General features: G+C 45.1%; 1 protein-coding gene across 2 annotated transcripts in view; it reads left to right on the top strand.

Annotated features, from left to right (window-relative positions):
• Positions 1-27261, top strand: part of dlg2 (discs, large homolog 2 (Drosophila)) — a 133417-nt gene that overhangs the window by 67945 nt on the left and 38211 nt on the right. The window contains exons 3-4 of one of the 2 annotated variants that reach the window (XM_070917315.1): positions 814-840; positions 14114-14174. The exons of the other annotated variant lie outside the window; for it this stretch is intronic. Of the exons in view, the coding sequence (XP_070773416.1) occupies positions 814-840; positions 14114-14174 (88 nt within the window). The remainder of the gene's footprint in view (positions 1-813; positions 841-14113; positions 14175-27261) is intronic. 2 annotated transcript variants of the gene reach the window in all.

Raw genomic sequence — 27261 nt, 5'->3', positions numbered from 1 at the left:
AGCGCTGCAGGAATGAGCCTTAAAACCCTGAAATTACTTACCATTTTTACACTTCCTGTTCCCTCGCCTGGAAGTCAGCAGGTTTTTTTGAATGGGTTTTTGGTTCGATTCCTGAAATAAGCTTGAGAGATTTTCATGTTTTGTTCTACGACATAGAGTACGTCAGTAGATACCCCCACTTGTGAATTTTGAAGCTTTTACTTGTCTTAAAAAAGGCAGTTGCTAACAAGCGGCTAAATGAGACTACAGAGGTTGTCGCGGACATTAAACGGAAAGTCATCTACTCACCAGTTCGCCTTTACAGCCTCGTTGTGTTTATATTCTATATCTATCTGCCTATATATCTATAGCTATCTATATTCTATTTAGTGGTGGTGACGTTGAAGTAATGCGACCGTGGTGTAGTTCCTTTATAGCCTAACGTTGGCTTTTTACTTCTGGCGATTCCATTTACGCTTCAAAAATCATAAAAGTGGTGTTCATTAGTGAAGATTATCTCGCTATCATAAACTCTTTGTTTGCCACACAGTTTATTTTCTAATAATCCAAAATCCCATTGGCTTTTTGTCAAAGGGAACCAGGGCGGCGCTAACTTCGGAGTTGGCCTACAAAAATATGTAATTAAATATATCTTGACCTCTGCTACATCAACTTTCAAATACTCGTGTCTCTGACTTGTCCCCCAATGTTATGGAAGTGCCATACTGAGTGCACTTCAACGTAAAACAATTTCCTTTTCATAATTTAACAGGGCAAGTTTTTAACTGCAGCTGTGTGTTGTGAAAATTAGGGGGAAAGCTCCCTGAGCAGGAGCTTCAATCCATTAAATGCCCCTTTAATGTCTGATTGTCCATACGTCCTCTTGTCTTTCTCCGTCCAAGCTGACTCCCTGACACTAAAGATCTCTAGCTGGATTCTCTGAGCTGCTTCGATGAAACAAATAGTAGCTCATAGGACAGAAAAAACGTGTTGCGTTTAACATAAATGATGTGACAGTTAATGGGCGGTGGTGGATGAACTCTATGGTTTCTATGAGTTTACAGATCGAAGTGGAGAAGAACCAGAGGGCTTGGGATTGGTTTTTCATTGTTTCATTGGTGTTTAATTGACTATCAAGCAACTGCAGCATCTAGTCGAGTGCTAAACAGCTCAATGATTGACTCACTGGCCTGTAAACCCACCAGAAAATAGGCGGAGTGATCCATCTCAACTAGTTCAGTCTCAAAACAAACAAACAAAGCGGTCTGATCTTTTTAAAATGGCGTCCTGGTTACTATGGGAACCGAGTGCTCATCGACTCGACTCGGATCGACTCTAAAAGCAGTAAAAGCTATTAGTGGGGAAAGAAAATCGTCCGCGCTGCGGCAGATCTGATCTGATAGTCCAGACATAAATATATAAGAATAGTTACAGCAATATTAATATATTGTGTAAACAAAGACATGGCTGGATTAAAGCCAATGCTACGGGGGAAGGCGTCTGATTATTTGTTCCAAAATGAAAGGTTACATTGCTCGTGCACTAGCTTTACATTACAGCCGAGGGTGCTGCGGACAAAAGAGGTGACTATTAAGAGGCACATGATCATCAGCCCCATAATTACCTCCCCTCAAAACCCTATACATCATCAGACACCGCCCACTACATTGTCGGACGGATTGTGCACGCTACAGACTCAGGACGGCCTGCGTGGTGTGCAAATACGCCACCTATGGGCGACCAGTGGCCTCATTAGCAAGAACGGGAATTTACAAGGGAACGACGAACAGGTCAGCGGCCCAGTTCAAGATCTAAAATCTCGGGTCAGCGGGCAGCTCGGAGAGTCGAATTCTATGTCTTTCTAGTGCACAGGGGTGTAAAGCTGTTTACGTACTCATTCGGATGTTTCAAAACAAATTAGCTCATCAACTTGATCGAATTTGAGACGCAGCACACCGTACGTCAAGTATTTTGGACTGAGATAACCAGGCCGTGGCTGCCCGCATGGTAGATTGTTGGTGTGGAATCAGATTAGGGGGCAACCTGTTGCACAGCGATGCCGTCTGTCCCAGTACACTGTGTAATCTTCCTTTTTGCAGTGATTAAATTCACATTTATACTGCCCTTTGTTCCGGCCGCAGGATTGTTGGATAAAAATAAGAACAGTGATATCACGTGAATCGGAGATCATGGTTTTTCCTCTCCCAATTCTTAAGGAAACCATTTCAATACAAATGTGGTTTGTGGACAGGTGTAGTATTTGTGTGATTTGGCAGCATGTTTGCGTCATCGTAGTGTATTTTGTGGTGATGTTTCAGGATGGTTGTATACATTTTTGTGGTGAAAAACAAGTCCCTCATCGCCTTTTTTGAGAACTAGTGATGAGACAAATGCATTTCCCTTTCCCCACCATTACAGGTGAGGTTTCCTGAGTTCTGTCTCATTTTTAAGTGTTCCTCCAAAGCCTTTTCTTCCACCGATCACTCTCGGAGTCTGCCTCTCTCCCTCGCTCGCTCTCTCACACACACACAAAATCGATGCGTTTCGTCCTCTCCCCCTTCTGTGCACTGCTCCTGAGGCTGTCTTGACCTCTGTTGATGCAGCTCCGGGGGGGGTGGGGGTGCGGAATTCGGAGCGCTTGGTTTGGCGCAACAGTTCTCCCTGCTTATGCAAATGTGGCTGAATTGTCGTCATGTAAGAATGAGATGGCAGTGAGGTCTGAATCACGCAGTCCTCTGCCCTGTGTGACTTGCTGAGAGCTGTGCTCTGTTTCTGACTTACTCTCGATTGGTATCAACAACAGAACCTTTGCCACTCAGGTGGGAGTTTTTAGCTTTACTAAGGCACACAAGGAGATTGTTCTATTGTTTTCGCTTCGGGGGAGATTATGAATGATGCTGCGGTATGTAGAAATAAGCCACTTCGTACCCGTTTATAGTTTTTATGATCGACCCAAGTAGCATGTGATTTGCTGATCCTATTCTGAAGATAGTTTAATTAATATACCATTGTCAAAATAACATGTACATAGGCACATACTATTTTCATGTAGGACAAAGCACACTTTTACACAATTACAATTGGCATCGTGAACAGCAACCAGTGCAAATACAGTTTGTCTTTCGATCAGCATCTTGTTGCTTTTAATCCATAGATAACCTAGAAATCCATTTGATATATTCACATATATCAATTCTCATTTTTTCCACTAAACATAAGCAATCTGTTGCCGTAATGTTCTCCAACGTGTTGTCCCTGGAAATATCATCCTGTTGCACGTGTGTTTGGAGAATAAGAGAAAGCGAATGCAGTCTGCTGACCTCCTTTACAAGGCCGAGGGTGGCTTGACGAGATCGGCCCCATCCCCGCTGAGTTCTCCTCCCCGCCATACAGACCTTTCTGTCACACACACATTTGCACACATGCACGCCGGGCAGAAAAGTTGTGTGTCCTCCCGCGCACGAATTATAACTTGAGTGCGACCCTGGGGACACCAGGACCCTCCGCTCCAGATGGTCAAGGCCTCCTCCAGCCCCTGCCTGACAGCCTTTCACAATCCGAGCTCCACAGTTAGTGAGGATCCAGCCGCCCTGGACTAACCAACCTTGACACGTCAAGCTCTCAGTGGCAGACACATAAAAATACAACACTATACCAGACGGAATATAAAGGAACACTAGTTCCTTTTCATATTCTGTGATCCCTTTGTTGCTACACAGACTGATACTTCATTAGTTTCCCAATAAGCTTCTATTTGTAGACTCTCATGTATGATAAAGTCTTTATTTAGGGTTGAATTTAGATGAAATAATTCTTTATATTTTACTTGAGACGACCAAGAATGTATATAACTTACATACCATACAAACTGAACAACTGCCGGGAAATGTAGTTTGCATGCTTTGCTTGCTGCACTTTACTGACGTCATCTGCGAAACAATGAAAACACTCGCAGTGGTTTTTAATGTGCCCCGAAAACTGAGGTTTGAGACCCATCATAAATAATCAATGAAGCAGAGGGAAATGTAATCACTAATGCTGGGAAATGTCAAATATAACAACCTTTTCACAGCAGGTCCCTAAAGGCATCAGCACCTTTTTACATTTTTAATAATTACCGCAATCTCCTGATTAAAAGCTGCCCTTAGATCAGCCAACATATACACCCACGTCTGAAATTACCGTTCATCAAAAGATTTTTTTATTTATTTTCTTTACCACCAGGTGTTGCCTGAATGCCACGTTTTTGTTTTTTTTAGTTTTTTAGGTAAAATGTCGTCTCTCATCAAATAGTCTGGAAGATGGTGTAGACGCAGCTCGAACTAAAAGCAAGTAATCACCCACTACCCCCATGACAACTTTCAAGGATTTAGTGTTAGTGATGTATTTACCCGGGCCCCTCAGCTGTGGAACTCGGTATCCGAGTGTCTTTTTAATCTCTCTCTTTTTCTTAACTGATGGTAATGGCTGAAATGATTTTACATGATTTTATCTCGTTTTGTATTTGATCTAACTTGGTTGAGAAAGATGCTATATGACTGAAGTTATTATCATCTGTAGGACTGACATTCATATGCTCATATGCAACACGCTGTGATATCCAGAGAGGCTCAGTATTGGCTCAGGAGGTATATTTGCAAATCTAATACTAGCAACAAAATGTTTGCGTTTTCCCCACAGCTACCACCAAATGAGCGTATCACAAACAAGCGAGAATTGCATTACAATTGAATCCAGGCCTTGGTTTTTGTAACGTCATCGTCCTCTGAGCTCTCCAGTGAAAACCCATCCTCGTTTGAAAAGCTGTGAGATTTGGACAAAGGAGTGAAACACACGCAAAAAGATTTGTATGCTGTAAAATGGTATCAGCCGCAACCATCTGCAGTAATTGCAAACAGAAAGCTCTGTCATAGGACAAAGCAGGACAGGGTGAGCCAGGCTGAGGCTCACAGCCACGTCATCCTCCCCATCCTGTAGTTTATCATTGTTCAGCTGTGTGGTGCCATCTCCCCTGGCAATTAGCCAGCGGCGTTTCTCTCTTCTCTTTAGTGATGGATGGGCAGGCGTGTTATTACAGGAGGACGGTCCGGAAAACACGCTGTCGACACGCACGTTCTAATGTGGGAGGAACGCAGCCTCCTTCTGGTGTTTCTCCCTCGTGGTTCGGGTTGCAGAGTGATTTGGAAAGCAAAGCGAGTCGACCGGTTGATTAGAGAGGCTTGAATTGAAGCCCAGAAGGAAAATGCAGAGCGTCGGGGTTCGGAGTTGATAGATGAGAAAGAGGAGGGTGATGCATGGGACAGGAGTGTTAATACGGCTCATTATGAGGTGTGATGTCAGCGCCTGGCACATTAATGAAACACATCTTTTAACTCCCGATATTTGCAACTGTCAGTGTACTGATCCCCTCTCTCCAGGCCCTGCTGCATTGTACTACTGTAAAACTGCATCTATTTCTGTCTTTCAATCACATTACCTTCACACAAAGCCTTAAGGTTGACTTATAGTTGCGTCTTAAGGGGGTTACGTAGCTTCAGTGGCTACATGCATAGACTCTGTAGCTACGGCAATGTAATCACACACGGCGGTGATGGAGATACCACCACATGGGGAACACAAGAACTGCGACTGGAAGCTTATGTTTCTGATGCTGGTGGCCAATGGGATTTTTCCGTGGGATTTTGGATTATTGTAGAAAAAAAGCTCTGTGGCAAAACAAAAGTTTATGATACTTACACGTTCAGTTCAGCGGGATAATCTTCTTCTAATGAACACCACTTTTATGATTTTGGAAGCGTAAATGGAATCGCCAGAAGTACAAAGCTAACGTTAGGCTATAAAGGAACTACAGCACGGTCGCATTACTTCAACGCCACCACCGCTAAGCTTCACTTTTAAGAGAATACAGATAGATATAGATATATAGACAGATAGACATATAAACACAACGAGGCTGTAAAGGCGGACTAGTGAGTAGATGACTTTACATGTTCGGCCTGAAGACGTTTAGTGTCCGCGACAACCTCTGTAGTCTCATTTAGCCGCATGTTAGCAACCGCCTTTTTTAAGACACATAAAAGCTTCGAAATTCACCAGTAGGGGTATCTACTGACGTATATTGTGTCGTAGAACAAAACGTTGAAATCTCTTAAACTTGTGTGTAACCGCAGACCTTATTTCAGGCTTCTCACCAAAAAAAAAAAAAAAAAACCCTGCCAACAACCTCTTTGAGACAATGGAACCAGAAGTGTAAAAATGCGAACTAATTTCCCGGGTTTTTAGGACTCACTCCTGCAGCGCTCTATACCTGGATGTAACTCCAGTTACAGCATATATGTAGCATTACCTGCATAGCCTACTGTCACTCATATCACACAGTGAGGTGGAACAGTTGATGTGGGGAATAGAATCCGTCAGGTGTTGCGGTGGTGCTATCGATGAGAGGAATCTGACACTAAACTATAAAACAAAACCTGGGAGTCCTCTTAACCCCCTTCATTTCCTCACTTCCTCAGGTTTTATTCCAATTGCGAAATACAGTATTTTCTCTCTGAAATGTTGATTGGTTGATTTGGCAGCACCTGTGGTTTGCTGGTGGTAACACAGAGTGCATTTTAGTGACCACCGGGGGGCAGCAAACGCATCTTCTCATCGTCAGAAATGCACACAGAAGAAAAGGCTACCATTTACAGCGCAGCCAAACAAACCAGGAACTGAGAGGATTCCTCACCTCACATTGTGATGTAGAAGACTAAAATGGACATTTAACATTGTCGTACTGAGCTCATGATCAAATGGTTGTCTTCCACAATAGGCAAAATGCGTGCATGCACCAGGTTTTGTCATTCACACCATGTCCAGAATGTACACGCAGCGCCTCCTGTGCAATTTGATCACGTGCAAGGCAGGCGAACCACGCCAGTAATAGTGAAAACTGCTATACAGGGGACAAGAAGGGAATGCAAATACATTGAATGGCTATCGCTGTAGCAACGCTGTCCTTAAATGGCACAATGAGGTTTGTTATGAGGAAAATCTCTGTCATTATTCACAGTAATACAAAAAAAAGGTGACGTTTCAGTCAGTTTTTTCTTCTTTGCTGATCATGGTTGGCTTTAGAATGATGTGAGTGGCTGCTGGCGTAGGTATAGTGAGAGCAGAGCCACCCCCCCCCCCCCACACACACACACACACACACACACACCTCTGGAAACCGCGAGCTACCGACAACCTCTTACCAGGATTCAATTGGTGCTGAAGATGCTGTTTCCACGTGGAAAGCAGCAGCCCCTCCCCTCCTCTTCTTTCTCTCCCTTAACCTCTCTCTCTCTCTCTCTCTCTCTCTCTCTCTCTCTCTCTCTCTCTCTCCCCCCTCCATCTCTCTCTCCCGTTCTCCCTCCCCTTTCGCTTTTGTGGCTGACGGAGACCTGACTTTGCTGTGCAGACGCTCTCCCTCCCCACAGCATCATCCCATCTTTTCTCCCTCCCTCTCTTTTATTATTATTGTTTTTTTTGTTCTTTTTTTGTTTTTTTACCCTCGCCTGTGCGCTAGAGTCCGCTGATAAGGAGCACTCGGTCCAGATGGGCAGCAGCGCCGTTTGGGCTGTCACCGCGGACCAGAGAACATTACTATTTCACCTGCCGCTATGTTTGCCTCTATTTGGTATGCCAAGAAGCTAGGGAGACGACTTGTACAGAACAGCCGGAAAGCTAAAATGCTGAAAGACAAGGTAGGTTTGCCACTGTGCGTGCTGCTTAACTGATTTACTTTGGGGTTGGCAGAGCAGGTAGAGGATACCATTTCGCGGCAGGTCTGTGTGGAAGACACTTCTGCTGAGCTCAGCTTCAACACATCCTCTGATATTGTCATTTTCAGGAGAGGTGCTGCTCTTTATAGCCAGGACGAACGGTTCAGGCAGCACTGCAGCAGGTAGCACCGCTTCAATCCACCTGTTGATTATTAATAGCGCTGTTGACGTCCGCGCTAGTGATTTGACTTTGGGGGTAAATTAGTTGACTTTGCTCAATTGCATCCTTTCTTTCCGCCTCATTTGAAGAGGGTGAATGAGCAACGGGGTGGGGGCACGGACCCCGCTGCTTGGAAAGCCCAACCTTGTAATTCTGACCCTGCCTATACGTCAGAAGCTCACTCCAACTCAGCTCATTAAGCCACAGCAGATTCGCCCTATCCCAGCCATTCCGTCCCCGGGCACCTTCTTTTTTTTTTTTTTCTTCATCGACATCTTTTAAGTCCTCTGCCTTCAGCGCAGCCAAGTTTTGACACTGCAGACACTGCTCTCGCAAGCAAATTCTCCCGCTGATAGATGAACCTGAACCTGAGGTTTACTATACTAGACAGGACAAGGAGCTTTTCTCTGTTGCCTATGGATACTCATGATGCTGTTTGCACTCGTCTTCAAAAAGAGTGACGTGTGTATTGTCTAGGGGCTGCAAATACTGACGTGGCTGAACATTCGGAATGCAAAATGAATACACTTAATCAGACTTTGATCTCTGCCAGGGGCAGGGCCTAAGGCAGAGTTCTCAACAACCTTCTGGGCAAAATCTTCTTGGGATTTACTATAGATACTTTTCTGACTAAACCTTCCGTTTAGCAACCGCAAAATTTACCCTACATTTGGCCCTCAACTTCCAGCGAGATCACCATAAGATTTGCTGTGGATATCCATTGGCAATAAGCCCAATGTGTCTGGTGACCCACTAATCGTGCCACCACCTTGTCTACAAGGAATATTCAGATCTAATGAAATTCACTGAGGACATTCAGGCTCCGCAGAGGATGAAGCTTTTTTTTTTCGTTTTGGACACTCCCTGTGCGACCCTCTAGCACTCCCCTCTGGGCAAAAAATATCAGCTTTGCGCACATCCCACGATCTCATTTTCTGTGCTCGTTCACGCTCCCAAGTGGGTGAGCACTCTCCTCTAGCGTCACTCTCGGGGCAAACTTTAAATTTGAAGCTCAGCTCACCGTCAGGCCAAAATGTCCACTTGTCTACTCATACAATCGAATTTTCTGTGCTCGTTCACGCTCCCAAGTCTCAGGGCAAACTCGAATTTCAATCTCAGCTCGCGGTCAGGCTCCGAGATGTCAGCGCGTAGCCCGTTCCATGCAGCGCTTTTTTTTATTGCGGGGTGCGTTGAGCCGTATAGTTCTAGAGGGCCCGCTAGTTGGGCTGCAGTCACCCTGCTTTCCGACCAGACGTGGAAAGCGCAACGTGAAGCAGACAATGGTCACCTTCTCTGATTTTTCTGCCCGGTTTTGTAGTATACTGACCTCCGCGACCATGGACGTTACACTTTCATAACACCGGGTTAAAACGATATTGTGATTGACGGCTAATGCTTTAAATGGATTTTTTGCTTTTGTTTGGTGTGAAAGATGGGACAGACTTAACCTCTTCATCCAGGGAGGGTTGATCTTTCTTTTTTTCCCCCTGCAGCATCCTCCCTTGACATATGTATCGTTTGAACTCATTTACATATGAGAGCTGCCCAACTGACAAGGGCAGTCACCCAGCCTGGTTTGGCTGCTCTCTTCTATTGACAGCCAGTGGTAGTTTTGACTGCCTTTAACTGTCATGGAGCCCCCCTGTCCTTGCTCAGAAGCACCTCGACAGTAGTTGCTGAGTGTCAATGGAGAGGGTTTCTCATCCACTAATCCAAAGCCAGTTCTCCCAGCTGCCGTTTTTCCAGCTAAATAAGAACCAGTTCTGGCCACAAGCCCAGTTTTGTTTTTTTGACATCACAAGTATGATCTCACAACTTCCACCATGGACTGGCTCAGCAATCATTTGCAGCGTCAATCCTACTGATTATACTCTAGCTACGTGCGTAATCTGTGACCCCCCCCACCTGAAGAGTGTGTGTGTGTGTGCACCAAGGCCACGTTAACATGAACAAAAAAAGCAGCGTGCTGCTTAGCAACAAAAGTCAAGCCGTTTATTAGGTTATTTATAGAGCCCGTTGACCAAAATGCTGTACAAATCGAAGGGAATGGCGCAGCAATAGGAGTGGGACGCGGCGGAGCGCTTGTAATTCGTTTAACGGCCCCGGGTGGAGGGGGGCCAGTAATGGGCATAATGCATTGAGATGATGCATTTTCACACAACAGAGGATTATCGGCAATATATATATTTATATATATATATATATACATATACCCATAGCGCATGAATGGTGTAGGACTTGATGTGTACATCTGATGGCGTGACTGCTAATAGGTACATAAGAGGGTCCTCCCTGACTATTTTTCTTCCCATAATAGCCTCTTCCATTGAACTTGAAATAACTTGCTGAGATCATTCACATCCTCACGGGATGGTATCAATATGGGTAATGTTATTTTTTCAAGCAAAGATTACACATGGGCAGGGTGTGTAGGTTCGTATGCATTAGATAAGGGCTGGAGGTGTGACCTGCTGGACGGACTGCGGTGGCCCTAAGGTGGTGGAACTTGCGAGTGTGTGTACATACAGCGCATGCACTGTATGTGTGTATGTGTAGTCATGCGTAAAGCACTGACAGAGGCACATGAGAGTAGGCTTTCCTCAGCACAGCTGGGTAAGCAGCTAATTGGATTTTTCTTTTTTTTTGATTGGCAGGCTCCAGGATTTCACATTCGGATATATATATATATATATATATATATGTATATACGTTCTGACTCTTTGCATACCGTGTTTGAAAGGTTTTTTTTGAGTTGTGAAGGATTCCATTCGGCTTACTCTCACTTTTAAAGTCAAAGACAGAAATGACAGAAATGTTGCTGTTCGATACCTCAGAAAACAATATTGACCTAAAGTTCAAACTATTGAATGCAACAGAAGACAAAGCAAGGTGTTCAAAAAGAAAAGCCATTTCTCTGTCGTCAGTAGAATTGGACGTTGTTGCTTCGGGTCCCGTGCTGTATCAGTAACATTTGCTTTCAGAATCAGAAATACTTTATTGATCCCCGGGGGGAAATTGTACAGTACCGGTGCTCCCATTCAAGAGTAAAAAGTAGCATAATTTAGAACTAAAAGTATGTACAAAATATAAAAATAAGAAATAGAAAATAAAAAATATACACATTTACAGTATTTAAGTGAACAGTGAAGTAAAAAATATATACAATAACAATGTATATGTATGTGTATACATATATATATGTATGTATGTATTTCACTGAAGTGTATGACTATATATGTATTGCACTGAAACATTTTAAGAATAAATAGTGAGGTAGTATATGAACAGGTGAAGTAGATCCAGATTTCCAGTCTCCGGTTTCTTCTTCCTCGCCACTCCCTGGACGGATGATTCCACCCCACACGCTACTTATTATTCTGCTGCGATTAAAACAGACACCTCACCTGTAGCAGAACAAGTCGGTGTGCTTCGAAAATCAAATTGGAAGAGGACTCTTTTCAATTACTGCATCTGCACTATCCTCGCCCCCATCCAAATGTACCCATGTGTCAACTCCTCACTGGAAAAAGCCTGTTTAATTTCCTCTTTCCATAAATGATTTAAAGATCCTTATTTCCTCCGTAGCCTATTACTTTTGTATTGGATCTGCTACAGTAAGGGGCGCCCACAGAAAGCTGTTCATTTTAAAGTCTCTCTCGGAAATGTTCTTTGAAGTGACTTGAAATTGCGGAGAAGCTGAAAGGAAGTGGGTCATAGGTAGAGTTACTGTACAGCGAGGCGTCCGAGCGGGCTTGCTGTGTGATTTTGCAGGTTCCAGTCTCACCATCTACGGCGTCTCTGCATGTCTTCAATGTGCAGTCTCAGTTAAAAGCCGTTTTACAGCAATTCAGTGCGTGTATTACGCAGTGATAGTATTTTGGTAACCAAAGGGCAACGCAATGGCAGTGAACTGAAGGGCTGTATCTAAAATTGGACCGCGGATATCAGGTTATATTATGGTCAGTGAGATGAGCAAAGCCGTGCTAGTGAGGTGGGGAATGAGTCACCGGCTTGACATAAAGCGAAGGGTGTTTTTTTTTTTTTAACCTGACACATTCAGGTTATACAGTATGATGTGGGCCGTTTTGTATCCGACTTAAAATCATTTTACAGGTGCTGTCTATGTTTTTAAAAGGGGAGGTGAAGAATATGAATAACCAAGGACAAGCCGAGTTATTGTGACTCAGGGTAGTCCAACCAGGGGTTAGCTCGCACGCAACTGGCCAATCACATCCACTCTCTACGAACAGGGGCGTTCTACGGAAGGTTAACTGGATTAGAGTGTTAATCAGAACGGTTGGAGGTCAGAACCCCTGATTACCCTGACTGGTTGTTTGATTCAGTCCCGGTCCAGAAATTAGTTGTTTCAACGCGAAATAGTAATTCAATAATATTGCGTATATTGCTCCAAATGATGGGTTTCCTGTGATGAGACTGTCAGGTGTCGGACAGATATTCTCTCTACTGCTTGTATTCTTGTTGTTAGATGACCACGCCTCTGCAACAAACTTTCGATGACATCAAATATATATATATATATATAATAGTAACAGTAACCCCTCCAACTCCGTCAAAGAAACATTGTACTTGTATTCCGGAGTCAATGGATGCTTTATATCTCTACCAACAACATTTTTGTAGCGTCTGTCTCTATACTAGAATCAGCTGTCCAATAAAGGCAAAAATGCCCCTAAAAATCTTTGCAGTGAAACAAACCAGTTGTCGCTTGCTGAGTCGATGCCACCACAGTCCCTGGAGTGATATATGTATATATATATATATATATATATGTATCCTTGCATCTGTTCATACTGCGTGAGCACAGCAGGGCGAGCGAGAGCCGTCGAGGGCTACCTGGCTCTCCACTTCAAATGGCCGCTTGCTCTCCAAACACCCGGCATTAATCTGTCCCCACAGCTGTCCACGGCAAACTCTGCTTTATTTCAAAGGACTAAGCCCCGGGATCACAACAACCCCCACAGCTGTTGAATGGCTGTCTGCTGTCAGAGATATCGTAATTACAAATTGAGCCCACATACATAAGCCAGCAAAGTAGAACATAAATACGACAGGGGGAGGGGTTTTTTTTTTGTGTAATGCCGGAGTTGCAGTCACGGAGCACTTGCGACGTTTTACAAATGAATTACTTAAAAATGTATTTTGTATTTTACAGCAGGACGTCCTTGAAGGTCCCGCAAGCCGCAATTGAGAGCTGCAAGATGCGTGACGAGCACTTGAAGGCGGCATATGCTGCATCATTAGTTGAGTGGGGCAGAGAGGTATGCTTATTCTTTGAGCGTCTCCTGTAAAAGAAAGAAAAATGTAGTCTATGAGCACAAATTAGAGTGCTCAGAGCCCGGGTTTGATTTGAGGCGGCTACAACTCCGTGTGACCGGTAGGGGTCGCGCTTAAGTCGCGCTCACCGGCGGCGTCACGTGGTCTGCTCCATTTCTCGTCTCTGTTTTGCATTGTGTCCAAACGAACAGTGCCGGTCAACCTCCAGCCACTTCTGACTGATTTGGAAACCCTAAAAGAAAGCATTTGTTCTTCTCCCCTTCTTGCGTGTCTTCGTTATCGAGTAGATTAAGAGATTGTCAAATAAAATCTATTTAAATTTTAATCAGTTAGTTATTTAGCTGTCAAAAAAAGAGATTGTATTGTTATTGTGTTATATATATACACTATATTGCCAAAAGTATTGGCTCAGCTGCCTTGACTCGCATATGAATTTAAGTGACATCCCATTCTTAATCCATAGGGTTTAATATGACGTCGGTCCACCCTTTGCAGCTATAACAGCTTCAACTCTTCTGGGAAGGCTTTCCACAAGGTTTAGGAGTGTGTTTATGGGAATTTTTGACCATTCTTCCAGAAGCACATTTTTGAGGTCACACACTGATGTTGGATGAGAAGGCCTGGCTCTCAGTCTCCGCTCTAATTCATCCCAAAGGTGTTCTATCGGGTTGAGGTCACGACTCTGTGCAGGCCAGTCAAGTTCATCCACACCAAACTCTTTCGTCCATGTCTTTATGGACCTTGCTTTGTGCACTGGTGTTGGAACAGGAAGGGGCCATCCCCAAACTGTTCCCACAAAGTTGGGAGCATGTAATTGTCCAAAATCTCTTGGTATGCTGAAGCATTCAGAGTTCCTTTCACTGGAACTAAGGGGCCAAGCCCAGCTCCTGGAAAAACAACCCCACACCATAATCCCCCCTCCACCAAACTTTACACTTGGCACAATGCAGTCAGACAAGTACCGTTCTCCTGGCAACCGCCAAACCCAGACTCGTCCATCAGATCGCCAGATGGTGAAGCGCGATTCGTCACTCCAGAGAATGCGTCTCCCCTGCTCTAGAGTCCAGTGGCGGCGTGCTTTACACCACTGCATCCGACGCTTTGCATTGCACTTGGTGATGTATGGCTTGGATGCAGCTGCTCGGCCATGGAAACCCATTCCATGAAGCTCTCTACGCACTGTTCTTGAGCTAATCTGAAGGCCACATGAAGTTTGGAGGTCTGTAGCGATTGACTCTGCAGAAAGTTGGCGACATCTGCGCACTATGCGCCGCTCCGTCATTTTACGTGGCCTACCACTTCGTGGCTGAGTTGCTGTCGTTCCCAATAGCTTCCACTTTGTTATAATACCACTGACAGTTGACTGTGGAATATTTAGGAGCGAGGAAATTTCACGACTGGACTTGTTGCACAGGTGGCATCCTATCACAGTACCACGCTGGAATTCACTGAGCTCCTGAGAGCGACCCATTCTTTCACAAATGTTTGTAGAAACAGTCTGCATGCCTTGGTGCATGATTTTATACACCTGTGGCCATGGAAGTGATTGGAACACCTGATTTCAATTATTTGGATGGGTGAGTGAATACTTTTGGCAATGTAGTGTATTAGCCTTTGCTGGTTGCTGCTCCATAAATGCTACTTATTGCCTTGGTTTTCGCTGCATCATCAAACCAGTGGGCTCTGGTTACTGATTTTTGACATATCTTTTCTCTCTTCCACTTCCATTCTCATGGATTACCTTGCTCTATTCCCCATCTCTCTCGCTGCCTCTCTTTTACTCCCCTGTGGTTGTTACTCTCATGATGTCCCGGTGGCAAAGCAGCCATTTGCCGCGTGGGAACCAGCTACTTTTTTTTCGATAATGGATGTGCACTCCAGCGGCGTGATGGCAAAGTGGGGTTTGAGAGGGGCCGGTGTGAAGCACCTGGAGAGCCGAGTGACGCAGAAGCATGGCAGTGTGCGATGGTGTCCGTGTGGCTCGTCGTTCGTGTTTCTTTAAGCGTGTCTGCGCTCTGCTTACCCTCTCGACTCTTGTTTTGCGTGTACCTGCGAGTCGTTATCAGCGCCACGCCAGGCGCGTCTAATCCAGCACTGAAGCAGAGAGCGTTGCTGCTTCCAGGCAGCCCGGGCCCGAAGCCTGAGTTGTTACAGCATCACACACACCGCCCCCCCCCCCCTCCTCCCCACCTGCACCCTGATCCACCGGAAGACAGTCAGGGAGAAAATGAGGAAGACACACGAGAGGCCAGTGTGTGGGAGAGGGAGATGGTCGTGGGCTGCGAGCGAAGGGGAGAGGTCATTGACGAACGAGCAAACAGAAGAGACAAGAGAACGCAAAGTGAGAGACGGAAGAATAGGAGGGGGGGGGACAGGTAGATAAAGCCGCTCATCTCTCTCTCTCTCTCTCTCTCTTTTCTGGCTGAGCCTCTTCTCTCTTGATTGCTCCAATCACAAAAGAGTGAGACAAAAGGTTGAAGCCGCTCTATTCTGAGAATTTTCAATTAGCCTCAAGCCAGCGCTCAGCGTTGTATTTGATTTGCCTCCCACTGCAGTGGCTATGCTGTTGTTTCCATTTGTTTTTTTGTTGTTGTTGTTTGTTTTGTTTTTTGCTCATTATGGTGTGTTTGTGGCAGGGGCCACCGTTGCTCCACCTCTTTTCCTGACGCGCTCCATTGATCTGTCCCTAATCTAGTTTTGGCTTCCTGACAGAGCTGACTTCCCTCAGGCATTAATTATGCCTCCATGTGATTTATATCAGTGGGCTCCAGCACCCAGCACTCTTCCCCGCCTAATCCAATCGGATCCACGTCTGTGGCCCAGCCACTGCAGCTCTCACCCAATCAGATATATTGAGTATGTGTCGCGAGTGTTTCCCCTCGCTTGCACCCCCCCCCTCCCCCAGAGCGATATCACCCATTTGTCCTCGACGGCTCCACTACATCCATTGTTCTGAAGAACTCCTATGTAAAGAAAGCGCTGTGTCGCGCCAAAACACAGCTGTAAAGAGGGCAGATGTGTCCAAAGCAGAGCCTCTAATCCACACACAACTCCAGCTCATGGATGAGAAGTTGATTTTGAAAACAGGATAAGCTGGTATCTAGAGGTACAGCTGATCCATGGATTATTTTACTCCTGAAGACGTTGTGGGAAATTACTGAACTTTTTGTCTTCGTCGGGGTATCTTCCCTATAACAAGATGCCTGGTGGTTTGTAGAGGCTGTCCGACCCGCTTGGTGACCCCCGTCACTCAGGGCACATTTGGACCGTACAAAACCGGCCTCAAGATGAGCTTTATGGGGAAGCGACGGTGGGACGGCATGTTGAGCAGCTCATCCCTGGGATACACTCTCCGTGGAGGAAGTGTCCCAAACCTCCTGCTGCCCCCTCCGCACTCCGAGAGCCTGGGGACCCTCAAGAAGAGGCTGTCCATGGAAATCCTGCGGGGCTGGGCCCCAGACCTGGGCAGCCTCAGTATGGGGCTCAATCTCAACCTGAGCCCAGTGAAGTGGCCCTCGCTAGTTACTGTCTGCAAGTGGAAACAGACCCTTGCGGAGAAGCTGAAGAAGAGACAAAATGGCTCCGAGGACGAATCGCAGGTTAGAAAGCTTGCACATGCCCCAAGACTGACTGACACCCCCGTGTTTGAAGGTCTTAATTATATATTTTTAGAATGTTCAGGCTTTAATTGCACCTTTCCTTTAAGCCCTTTGGCTAATTAATATGACTGACTGGCCATGCCTTGTATACAGCTGTGTGTTTGTAAGAAAACCAGCGCACAGGTCCTACGCCTTGAATCCTTTATTAAACTGTTTTTGAGTCCCAGTGAGATAAAGACTCCTCATCAAGGGCAACCTGGCCAAAAAAACAAAAAACAGCATCAAGATAAACAAAAGGTGCAGATGAACACATAGTACAAAATAAAGTTGCATAAAAAGAGCAAAAACCAGCAAGCTTGTAGGGCAAAGGTATTTAAATCTCGACCAAATGTGGCTTTCCACCCAACAGGTTCCTTGAATGTGTGGAATTCATGAAATAAGCTAATGGAATAGCTCACTGGTGATCTGTCTCTCATCAACAACCACTGGCTTCACTTCCACGGCTCTCTGGGTTGTGTCATTAATGGCGTAATATCAAGGCTCACACTTTGATAGTGGGGGTTGGTGGTTGAAACTATCGCCCTTCTAGTTGCAAAAGGAGAATGAGAAAGTCCCTTTGGTTGCTCTGGTGTCGTATCTATATTCACTGTGACATCTTAGGTTGATAATAATAACGATATTGATATACTTACGTTGATAAATACAACTTTATTTAGTGACCACCAGTATGGATTTTCCAACCAAGCGGTCTACCTCACGAGCGTTACTGGAACTGGTATAGAGGATTTTTTTCATCTGCAGTAGACAATAAAGGGTGTACATACAGCAGGAGTGTTTATAGATCTCAGAAAAACATTGGACACCATTGATCATGGTTTGCTTGTGAACCACCTTGAGAGCAATTATCCGTATGTTCAAGTGAATCATTTTGATTCAGAACTTAGGGAGGTCACTCGTGGGGTTCTGCAAAGGCTTCGGGTGCTAAAGCTCTTTGTACTCTATATACATATATTTCGTTATATTTGCCAAAGACAAACTTGAAGCATTTTACATACAGTTGGAGGGGAATTGGAAACCCTACAGAAATGGTTTTATACTAATAAACTCCCATGGAAATCGTAAAAATCTATGCTGAAGCAATTCTTACGATTAATGATGCAGAATTTGTATGTATTGAAAACAAATTCTTGGGGGTGATAATAGACGGTAAACTCTGTTGGAAACCTCACATTAGATTATATCAAACTAAAACTATCTGCGAAAAACAAAAACTAAGCACAACTTGAATCACCATTCATTATTTATTCTATTCTCTCTCATAGAAACAATCTAAAAAGCACAATACAGGTGCAGAGTAGCGGAGGATGTTAAATCATCCATTAAAGAATAAAAAAAGGGTGAGTTTACATCAGGGTCCTGATGGGAGTGCATTGGGGACCTGGTTTTCTCCGGACAGCTGAGACCAGAGTCCAGTTACGGCATCAGAAAGTGAAAACTAAAACATGCATGCATGCAATCGAATCAACCTATGTTTACGCTAACGCTAGTTGCGTTTTAAGCTGGTTTGTTATGGTCATTTCGACTTTATTCTCGAAATAATAATAACAATAATCATATACCTGGCCCTGGAGTCCAGAGGTAGGAGGCTGCCATGGAAATGGCCCTGTAACCCCAGGTCCAGTGTTTGGTCCTGGATGGTGGCGACCATGGTGGAGTGTTGGCAGCGAACCTCTGGATGTGCTGGAGTTTATTGAGGACTTTTGGATGCTGTACCATAAAGAATAAGCCATACGCAGTAGTCGAGTCAGGATGCGGTGGAGGCATGGATCCGAGTTTTTGGCGAGGACTATGGGACCGACGATGATCATATGGGATTTGCCACAGTTCATTAGAGTTGGCCCGCATCCATGATAATCAGCTTTTCACATATTTACCTTTTTAAAAAAGCTGCGTTACTTACCAATATCCTGTGTTTTAATTAGGGACGGCTCGATACCAATTTTTCATGTCCGATACCGCAACCATGAGTGTCTGCCCATACCATCTTTTCCCCTCTCTTAAACAACTAACTAAATGACAAATCTAAAAACTAACAACTCTCCTCCCCTAAAGGAAGAACACGACTCTGTCATGGACAGCATGGCATCTTCAGGCGCTCACAGCTGAAACTCTGAGGCTGTTTCACCTGATATCGAGTTAGCCGCATTGAAAAAAAACAACATATCTAAGGGTCGAAACAGTGCAAGCTCTAAATGTTTCTTCCACGTGTACCCAAATGCAACAAGTGTTTAACCAGGTTCACGTTCTAGCTGCTGTTCACGTGACACGTGCTGCTCACCCATGTTACTCTTGACACATCCCTCTTGCCGTTTACATGATAGTTTAGGCTGATGGATGGTATCAGATTATACTTTTCAATCCAGCGATTTTGGCCAGCATTGAACCAATACTGAGTATCGGATCGGGACCTCCCTACTATTAATTACTATTACACTTATTAGGGGAGGCTTCTTTGGCAGCTGCGTCTGTGTTCTCTGTGGTGAGAACAGTTAGATTGCCTGAGGCTCTTTGCAGTTTGTAAGTATTTCGACATGTTGTCTAAACTCCAGCACGTTGGCTGTGAAACGAAACAATGACTACGGGGGTTAAAGCGCTCACTTTCAGCTTTAATTACAGGGTGTCTGCATCCATATTTTCCCCACGCTGTTTGCTCACTAAGGCGATATGGCCGCGAACTCCCCCAAACACTCTGAAAGCTGACAGTCGGCTCTTTAACCAGTTCTTGAGTTATTTTTTTCTTTCCAGATCCAGAGCGCTGGAGCACAGAGCCGAAATGGCAGGAAGTGTGTCGCTGTCCAAACACTCGGGACGCACCTCTGTATCATCGTCACGTGGATGGTGATAAAACTACTGGCCACTGGTGTTTCCTCCGTTGCTACGGCAGTGGACAGTTTATAGAAGTTGGTTTGTCTGTGAGGAGGAACTCTGTAAACCCATTTTCCTTCATTCATATCGGTGGAAGTACTGTACCTTTTTACCCCCCAGTGGTTGATGCTGTCCTTTCTGAAACTAATATCACTTGGAGGTTTGAACAGGTTGCCATGTTGTCCAGCCTAGATGTTGGCAATTGTGAGTGCATAATTGTTAAACCTGGGTGGGATATTTTATCATGTCTTATCGGTCTGATTGCACGCTTGAAACAGCACTAAGCTGGTCCCAATGGTCCCTACTGGCTCCCTTCTCTTTTGGATACAGTAGAATTGGTTAGTCTGGGAAATTTGGCCAAATATGGAAATATGTGAATATGTAATCATTTACAATTCCAGCCACTGCTCACAAAGGCACATGAAATGACACTCATTGACCTCAGGGTGGCGCTGTAACCAAGTTGACACATGATCTCGAAAAGCGGCTTGGCGTTGGGTCAATTCTTTCGTCATTTTAATCTCTCAAGTCGTCTGCATCTGGTCTTCTGCTCTTAAAAATGTCAAATTTTGCGATTTGTCACAATCTTCGCTGACCTCGATGATTGACGCTTGCAGCAATATTTCTGTCTTGTTTCCTCGCAGGTGACATTTAAAAAAACAAAAAACAAAAAAAACAACATTATATCCAAGCAGTGCCAGACGATGCAAGACCAAGCGCTACATGTCAGTTTAGGCCAGCTTCTAACCTTGATCAAAACCTGACATACACCAAGCTACCATCAAGTCTCAGGGGGCTTCGCAGTCTGTACAGCATACGACACCCTCTGTCCTCAGACCCTCAATTCGAAAGGAAAAACTCCCCCAGCACGGACAGACATGCAACAGACATAGTAAAATTGCAGTATGGACTATCAGGATTACAAAATTATAGATTGAGATTGAAAACACATATGACGAATGGATCCAGGAGGACGTCGAGCAGCTTCAGGTGTTGCCAAACAGATCAGGACCCGAGCCACTACCACCTCCTCCCCGCCGCGGAGACCCGGAGGTAGACAGAACGCACAGCCTCGACAGGAGAAAGACACGGGCACACACAGACGAAGAGACAAAATACATGAGCGGCTAGAACAGCTGCTTCAACTCCACAGAAACATTCTTTCACTATCACCTTTGCTGCAGGGCTTTTATTGTGAAGCAGCGACAGGAGGTGTTGAGTTTGCATCGCACAAAACAAAACAAAAAACATTTTCTTAAAGAATGTCACCGACTAGCGCTCCAAGGCCACACACAAGTGCAAGACTGCCCCGCCATAGAGCATAGAGCCCCCCCCGGGCCCCCGACATTGCTGCGTGACTTGTTTGTGAAGAGAGCTGCAGCTTTTCCTCTGGTTAGTTAGTCAGGCCCACAGCTTGAAGCTGAACTGCAAGTGCCCCCATGTGGCAAGTCGGGTGTATTGCATGAAATGCACTAAAATGCCTGTTTCTTGGACGAGGTTTGAGGCAGCCAAAGGAAGCTCTTGTGTTTTGTTTCTTTTGTCAGATACGTGATATAATGTGGCCGAATATACGCAACTGTCCGAAACCACAGAGATTGTATGGATTGCTGAATCTTTCAATCAGCGTATTGCATGAATTTTACATGATGGTTCCCTTTTTTTCTTTTTCGTTCTTGCGTACATATTTTGATGTCTGCCGTTTGTTTCTGGTGCTACTGCATGCACGAGCAACGTCAACCTCTTCAAGAAGCCCAGGAGGGAAAAAAAACTCGCACTCTGGTTTTTTTGTGCTTCTTTGAACCAATCACAGTTGGGGGGGGGGGGGGGGGGTCGGCCAGTGGTGAGTCAGACTCATTGATCAGCAGCAGTGACTCAAAGACGGCGCTGGCTAATATCTGAAACTCCGATTTTTAGCTTTAATGTCTCATAATGTCGTCAATGCGAAACTGGAAAGGTCCCATTGTGTCTTGACAGTTGCGTCCTCCGTCTTCTTCTTTATGTGGGGGGGGGTACTCAAATAAGACACGTGGGCGCAAACCTGAAAGGAAGGGAGCTGAGAGCTCTGTGTTTGTTGATTTGTGCACATTTTTTTTTTTTCTTTTTCTGACCAACCGTCCATCCGACCAACCATCAGAATCAGAATCAGAATCAGAATCAGAAACTGTTTATTGCCAAGTAACATACATTACAAGGAATTTGCTGTGGTCTGAAGGTGCTATTGTTTTGATAACAAATAAGTAGAATATAAAAGCTAAAATAACAATAAGAATAAAAATAAAAATAAGATAAGATAAATAACAACAGTGCAGTGACCAGAATAAAGTAAAGTAAAGTGTCCAGATGCCCCCTGCCCCATGCCCCCTGCTGCACACACACACACACACACACACACACTCACTCTCTTCACCTCACGTTACAATATCACAGGCTGCCCACTGATGCTCTCCTGCCTCAGTCAGCTCTGATGAGGTATTATTCTCCACCGCTGACTGTTTCGTGGCTGTCGCCTCTGGTAGATGGAATCGGTAATCATGACGCCCACACACACGGACTCACACACACACGCTAAAGCGTCACATAGCATAGCTAAACCTCTGTTATTTTGTATCACAGTGTGGAAAGCTGTCACAGGGACATCATCTCCACGTGAGGATTCAGAATATACGTAGTTTGGTGTGTTTCCGACACCAGGAGGCACGCCGCCCGCTCCCTCCTCATCATCAACATCCCGAATGATGTTGACGCTAAAGCAGCCGGATGTTTCAGCATCATTCGCTCGCGACTAAAAGCCTCCGCGACCCTGATTCCATCTGACTTGAAGGAGTTGGCGGGGATGCGGTTTCTGACCAGACTGAATTAGCAGGCTTCCAGTAACTTCTCAGTGGACCCGGTCTCACAGCCGAGGTTTTCGGATCCATGTGGGGATCAGGGGCTTTTGGGATTTGGTTGCAGTTTTGCCCTCTTCCTCTTTGGTTTTTCTGTCTTTCTGACCCCTTTGAGGAACCGAACCTCTGGGAGGAGGAGAGGAAGGAAAATATTGTATCCGCCGTGGCGTAGAGAGGACAGGACCATACGTGCAGCTCTTTAACTAGCAAGCCTCGCAAGTTAGTGGCAGTTTTATTTTTTTTTTTGTTTTGGCCCGGCTCTTTAACTATTTATTTCTTTGTTTACATACAAAGCAATCCCAGATGCTGTAGATTTTGAATCAGAGATCCATTTTTGGATCTGGACCCACCAATTCCAGGATAATTAGAACACCCCAATGTTGTTGCCTTGTTGTGGCAAACAGGTTAGCAGCTACTGTGGTGACCTATGTATTTACAGGGCGGTATTAGCATTCATGGTCGCATGTCCACGTTCCTTTTCGCTCTGTTTTTGGTCTCTGAAGTTTGATTGTATTTGGATCCCAAGAGTCCACATTTAAGCATACATACATTGGCACATATACCGTAATGTGCCACATATGATACCATATACTCTGCAAACCTACCGACAATGCAGTCCAATAGTGTGATGATATTACTACATCTCGCAAACAACAGTTCAACTGCAGCACTGCTCTTGAGTGCTGTTATTGTAATTAATTTCATAATATAACTGTTGTGAAAATTCATTCAACCTTTAATTTAAGTCTGGAAGAATCATCGAGGACGTGCCCTCATTTTCAGTCATGTCGAGAGTGAAACGGAATGAATACATACAAAAGAAAATGAAAAAATAATATTAATAATAATCCATGAGAAAACAGACAGCAGAACACAGTTAGAAATGGCAGTTATTGACCTATAGGTGCCCGCTGTGTTAAGTTTCAGTAAGTGCTGTAAAAAGTTCCAGGTGTTTGCGGCACAAATGAAATTATTTTTGGTCGCGCATAGTGATTTTTTTTTTTATCTCTCCTTCCAGCAATAGCAACAACTACTGATACTTTGACTCCTCTGTAACCTCCTTCATTTGAACACCGCTACATGTTAAATGTGGCGTCAGTTTTCCTCCTATTTCCCTATTTCACATAACACGTAGCTATTGATCCATCGCAAATATTAAAGTGCAGAACTGGTGTCGCAAAGCTTAGTTTTGTTAAAAAAAAAAAAAAACACAGCTTCTTCAGCTTGTTTTGTCTTTGACCCGTCAGATGCAGCCACTCCCACAGTAGCAGTCTAGGGATTTGTAGTTCATGCTCCTGCTGCCTCCGATTCCCAGCAGCGCGGCCATCAATTGTTTCTGCCTGGAGGTGCGGATGCTGTCAAGCAGCACTGCCAGTTTGACTCATTTATTGACAGAGGGCTGGCAGCCAACACACAGACAATTCTCCCTCCCTCTATCTCCTGCTGTTCTTATCTGCCTCCCTCCTTCCCATCATCCTCTCTCACTCATCTCCCCCTCTCTCACCCCCATTCCTCCCTCACTCAGCTGCCCCCCCCCACTCAATTCCACTCTCATCGAGTATCTCTCTCTCTTTCCTCTTCTTCCCTCCCCTTTCTCTCTCTCTCTCTCTCTCTCTCTCTCTCTCATTTATCGTCCTTCCACTCCAGAAGCTCTGACACACACAAATTCACACACGCACACACACACACACACACACACACACTATGTAGCCCGTGCAGCTACAGCAGCCAGCCAGTCGGTTCATTCATCATTCATTTTGCCAGAGCGAGCGGCTCATACATCAGGCAGGACCGTGTCTTGTGTTTGATGATTGTACCAGCGGAGCTAAAGAGGAGGAGCAGAAAGAAGCGAGAGACGGAGTGTCGAAGTAAGCAGAGGGTTAGCGTTGCGTGGCCGCAGCATGACCGGGTACCTGAGCAAAAAGCAGAGTGGCCTTGCCGACCTGGATGGACGGGGGGACTGCGGGGAGGTGCCGTGTTCCTTCAGCTGGCATCACCAGCACCCCAACAGTCAGCACCACCACCTGTGCCAGCGCTACCACTACGGATCCGTCCCCGGTGGCGCCACCCTTCCCCGGAGGGGGGGCCGGACGGCGGCCTGGCACTTGGACAGCGCGTCCTCCAGGAGCCCTGGCCGCTTGGCGGCAGCAAGAGCCAAGGGGGGGAGCTGTGACCTGTGGCCCCCTGAGTGTGGCTGCGCCCAGAGCTGGCAGGAGCCCTATCAGGTAAAAGTCTGCCATTATCCTCAGCAGACGTGTCCACGAGGACCAGCAAGCTGTTGGCAGATCCCGACTCTGTGATTCATGGAGTGTTAATCTAGAATGAAGGTAAATTATGAGATGGAGGAGATTGTTGGACTAATACATCACTTCGTCAAGGGCAGTTTGGACTTTTCTCACGGTCACAAACTGCAGTTTCTGAGGTTTTCTATTTATTCTGGCAATGAAGTAGATGTGAATTAGACACTGTGCATTTGTGTAAAGAAGAGAAAGAGAAATGCAGGCATTAGAGTTTGATTTCCTGTTTTTTTTGGGGGGGGGGGGCTGGAAGATACCAGACCTTCCTGTTCAAGCTTGTTAAGAGGCTATAGACCTGTTTTATTAACTTGATAACCTCTGCCTCTGTGATGTTTTTTTTCCTCCTTTAGCATCCAAGCTAGGCTTCCATACAGCTGCTCTTCGTCATATCATGTCCAGAAATACGTTGTGTCTCGCGTTGTCCCCCAGAACTGGAATGTGTCAGTTACATTTCCGAGAGGTTTCACTGCCAGGGATCGTGAAGCATTGGTGTTTTTGTTACTCGCATCTGCGTCGCCATTCGAGTCGTGCGTCAAAATTGCTTCACCTGATCTGTGACCGAACTGTGGTTTGCTGTTGTGAAAGATCATTTAGTCAAGAGAAATCAAGGGTGTGGACGAAATCATAAAAAAAAACTCCCCATGACAAGGGAGTTAAGTATATAATTGTAAGTCTGACAAGTTGTGTTTCCAAAGGAAGTAAAACAGCCATTTCAAATGTGGATGGCAACATATGTCAAGCTTTGAAAGAGGTCAGGGACTGAATCGCGGGTGCACCGGTCACAAAACCTGCAATATTCAAAGTTGCAATGTGCACAGTCTTGGCAACCCTACCACACACCGTGTGCCAAACAGGAGAGAGTGCACTACTGAACAGGAAAAGCATCTACAAATCAAAGCGCAAGGACAAACGGTGGACCTGCTCCTTTGCCAACACTTGGCACTCATGATTTTAGTTGTTTTTGTTTATGACACACACCCAGTTGAGAGAAGGGGAAAAAAAAAAAAAAAAAAGAAATCAGGAAAATTTGATAGCACTGATGAAATTGATTTCAAGGGTGACTGGGTCGATGGGGGATCTCAGCCTCGGGTTCATCTCATCAGAAATCGGAGCAGTGAACCAAGCTGGTGATCTGCATCTGATTGCCAGAGCGGAGTTATTTGTTGAGGAGGCGCAGATGCCGGATTCTCAAGTGCCGAGAGAAACGTGGGTGTGGAAAGGGGGAAATTCGGCCGCTATTCTGGGATGTTTTTGCCAGTGGCCATTTCATGATCGGCTCAATGGACTACCACTGACCAGGCTATCTTCTTGAAATATGTCAGGAAATAAACAATCTTACTGAATAAGAAACAGATTAATACATTCACATGGACGCGTCTGGTGGACACACTATGTAGAGCAATGGAGTTTTGCAGGGGTGTGACGTATTTTTGTAGGCAAACCCGGAAGTTAGCATCGCCCTGGTTCCCTCAACTAAAAGCCAGTGGGATTTTTCCATACATTCAATACATTTATGACACTGACATGTTTTGTTCAGCGAGATAATCTTCACTAATGAACACCACTTTTATGATTTTTTTTTAAGCGTAAATGGAATCGCCAGAAGCAAAAAGCTAACGTCACCACCACTAAGCTTAGTATAGAGTATAGAGAGATATCGATATATAGACAGATAGACATAGAGTGTAAACACGACGCTGCTGTAAAGGCGGACTAGTGAGTAGATGACTTTCCGTGTTCGGCATGAAGACGCTTAATGTCCCTGGCGACCTCTGTAGTCTAGCTTGTGTGTAACCGCAGACCTTATTTCAGCCATCTAACCAAAAACCCATTAAAAAAAAACCCCATCAACTTCGAGACGAGGGAACAGGAAGTGTAAAAATGTCTAAACCACCTCAAGCATATCTTCTGTAATACAATTTCTTTGTTATTTATCGGCTAATATATGACCTGATACAGACATAGCTGCTATATGCTAATGTCGGCGAGTATGTTGACACTCAATGTTAACATAAGCAGCAACGACCTGAAAATCAAAGTCAAGGTGTCACATTGCCATTGGCAGGGACCTCTCGGACATGTGGTACCTGCTCTCCAGCTATTGCACTGCCTGAAATATGAAATATGGGGAGCCGAAGGGGTATAATAAGCTGGGACACCCTACGAGCACAGGAGGAGATGAAGGGAGAAGCCTATAGTAGCAGTGATGAACTGTAAAGGCTTTTTTTTTTTTTTTAATGGAAAAAAGCCAAATTTGACTCAAGCTGGTCACGTTTGTCTTAAAAATACTCGTCCTTCGTTATTTTCCCTCTG

This window comes from Enoplosus armatus, chromosome 13 (genome assembly GCF_043641665.1).
Source record: "Enoplosus armatus isolate fEnoArm2 chromosome 13, fEnoArm2.hap1, whole genome shotgun sequence".
NCBI lineage: Eukaryota > Metazoa > Chordata > Actinopteri > Centrarchiformes > Enoplosidae > Enoplosus > Enoplosus armatus.
This window is presented reverse-complemented; position numbering and strand designations above follow the sequence as displayed.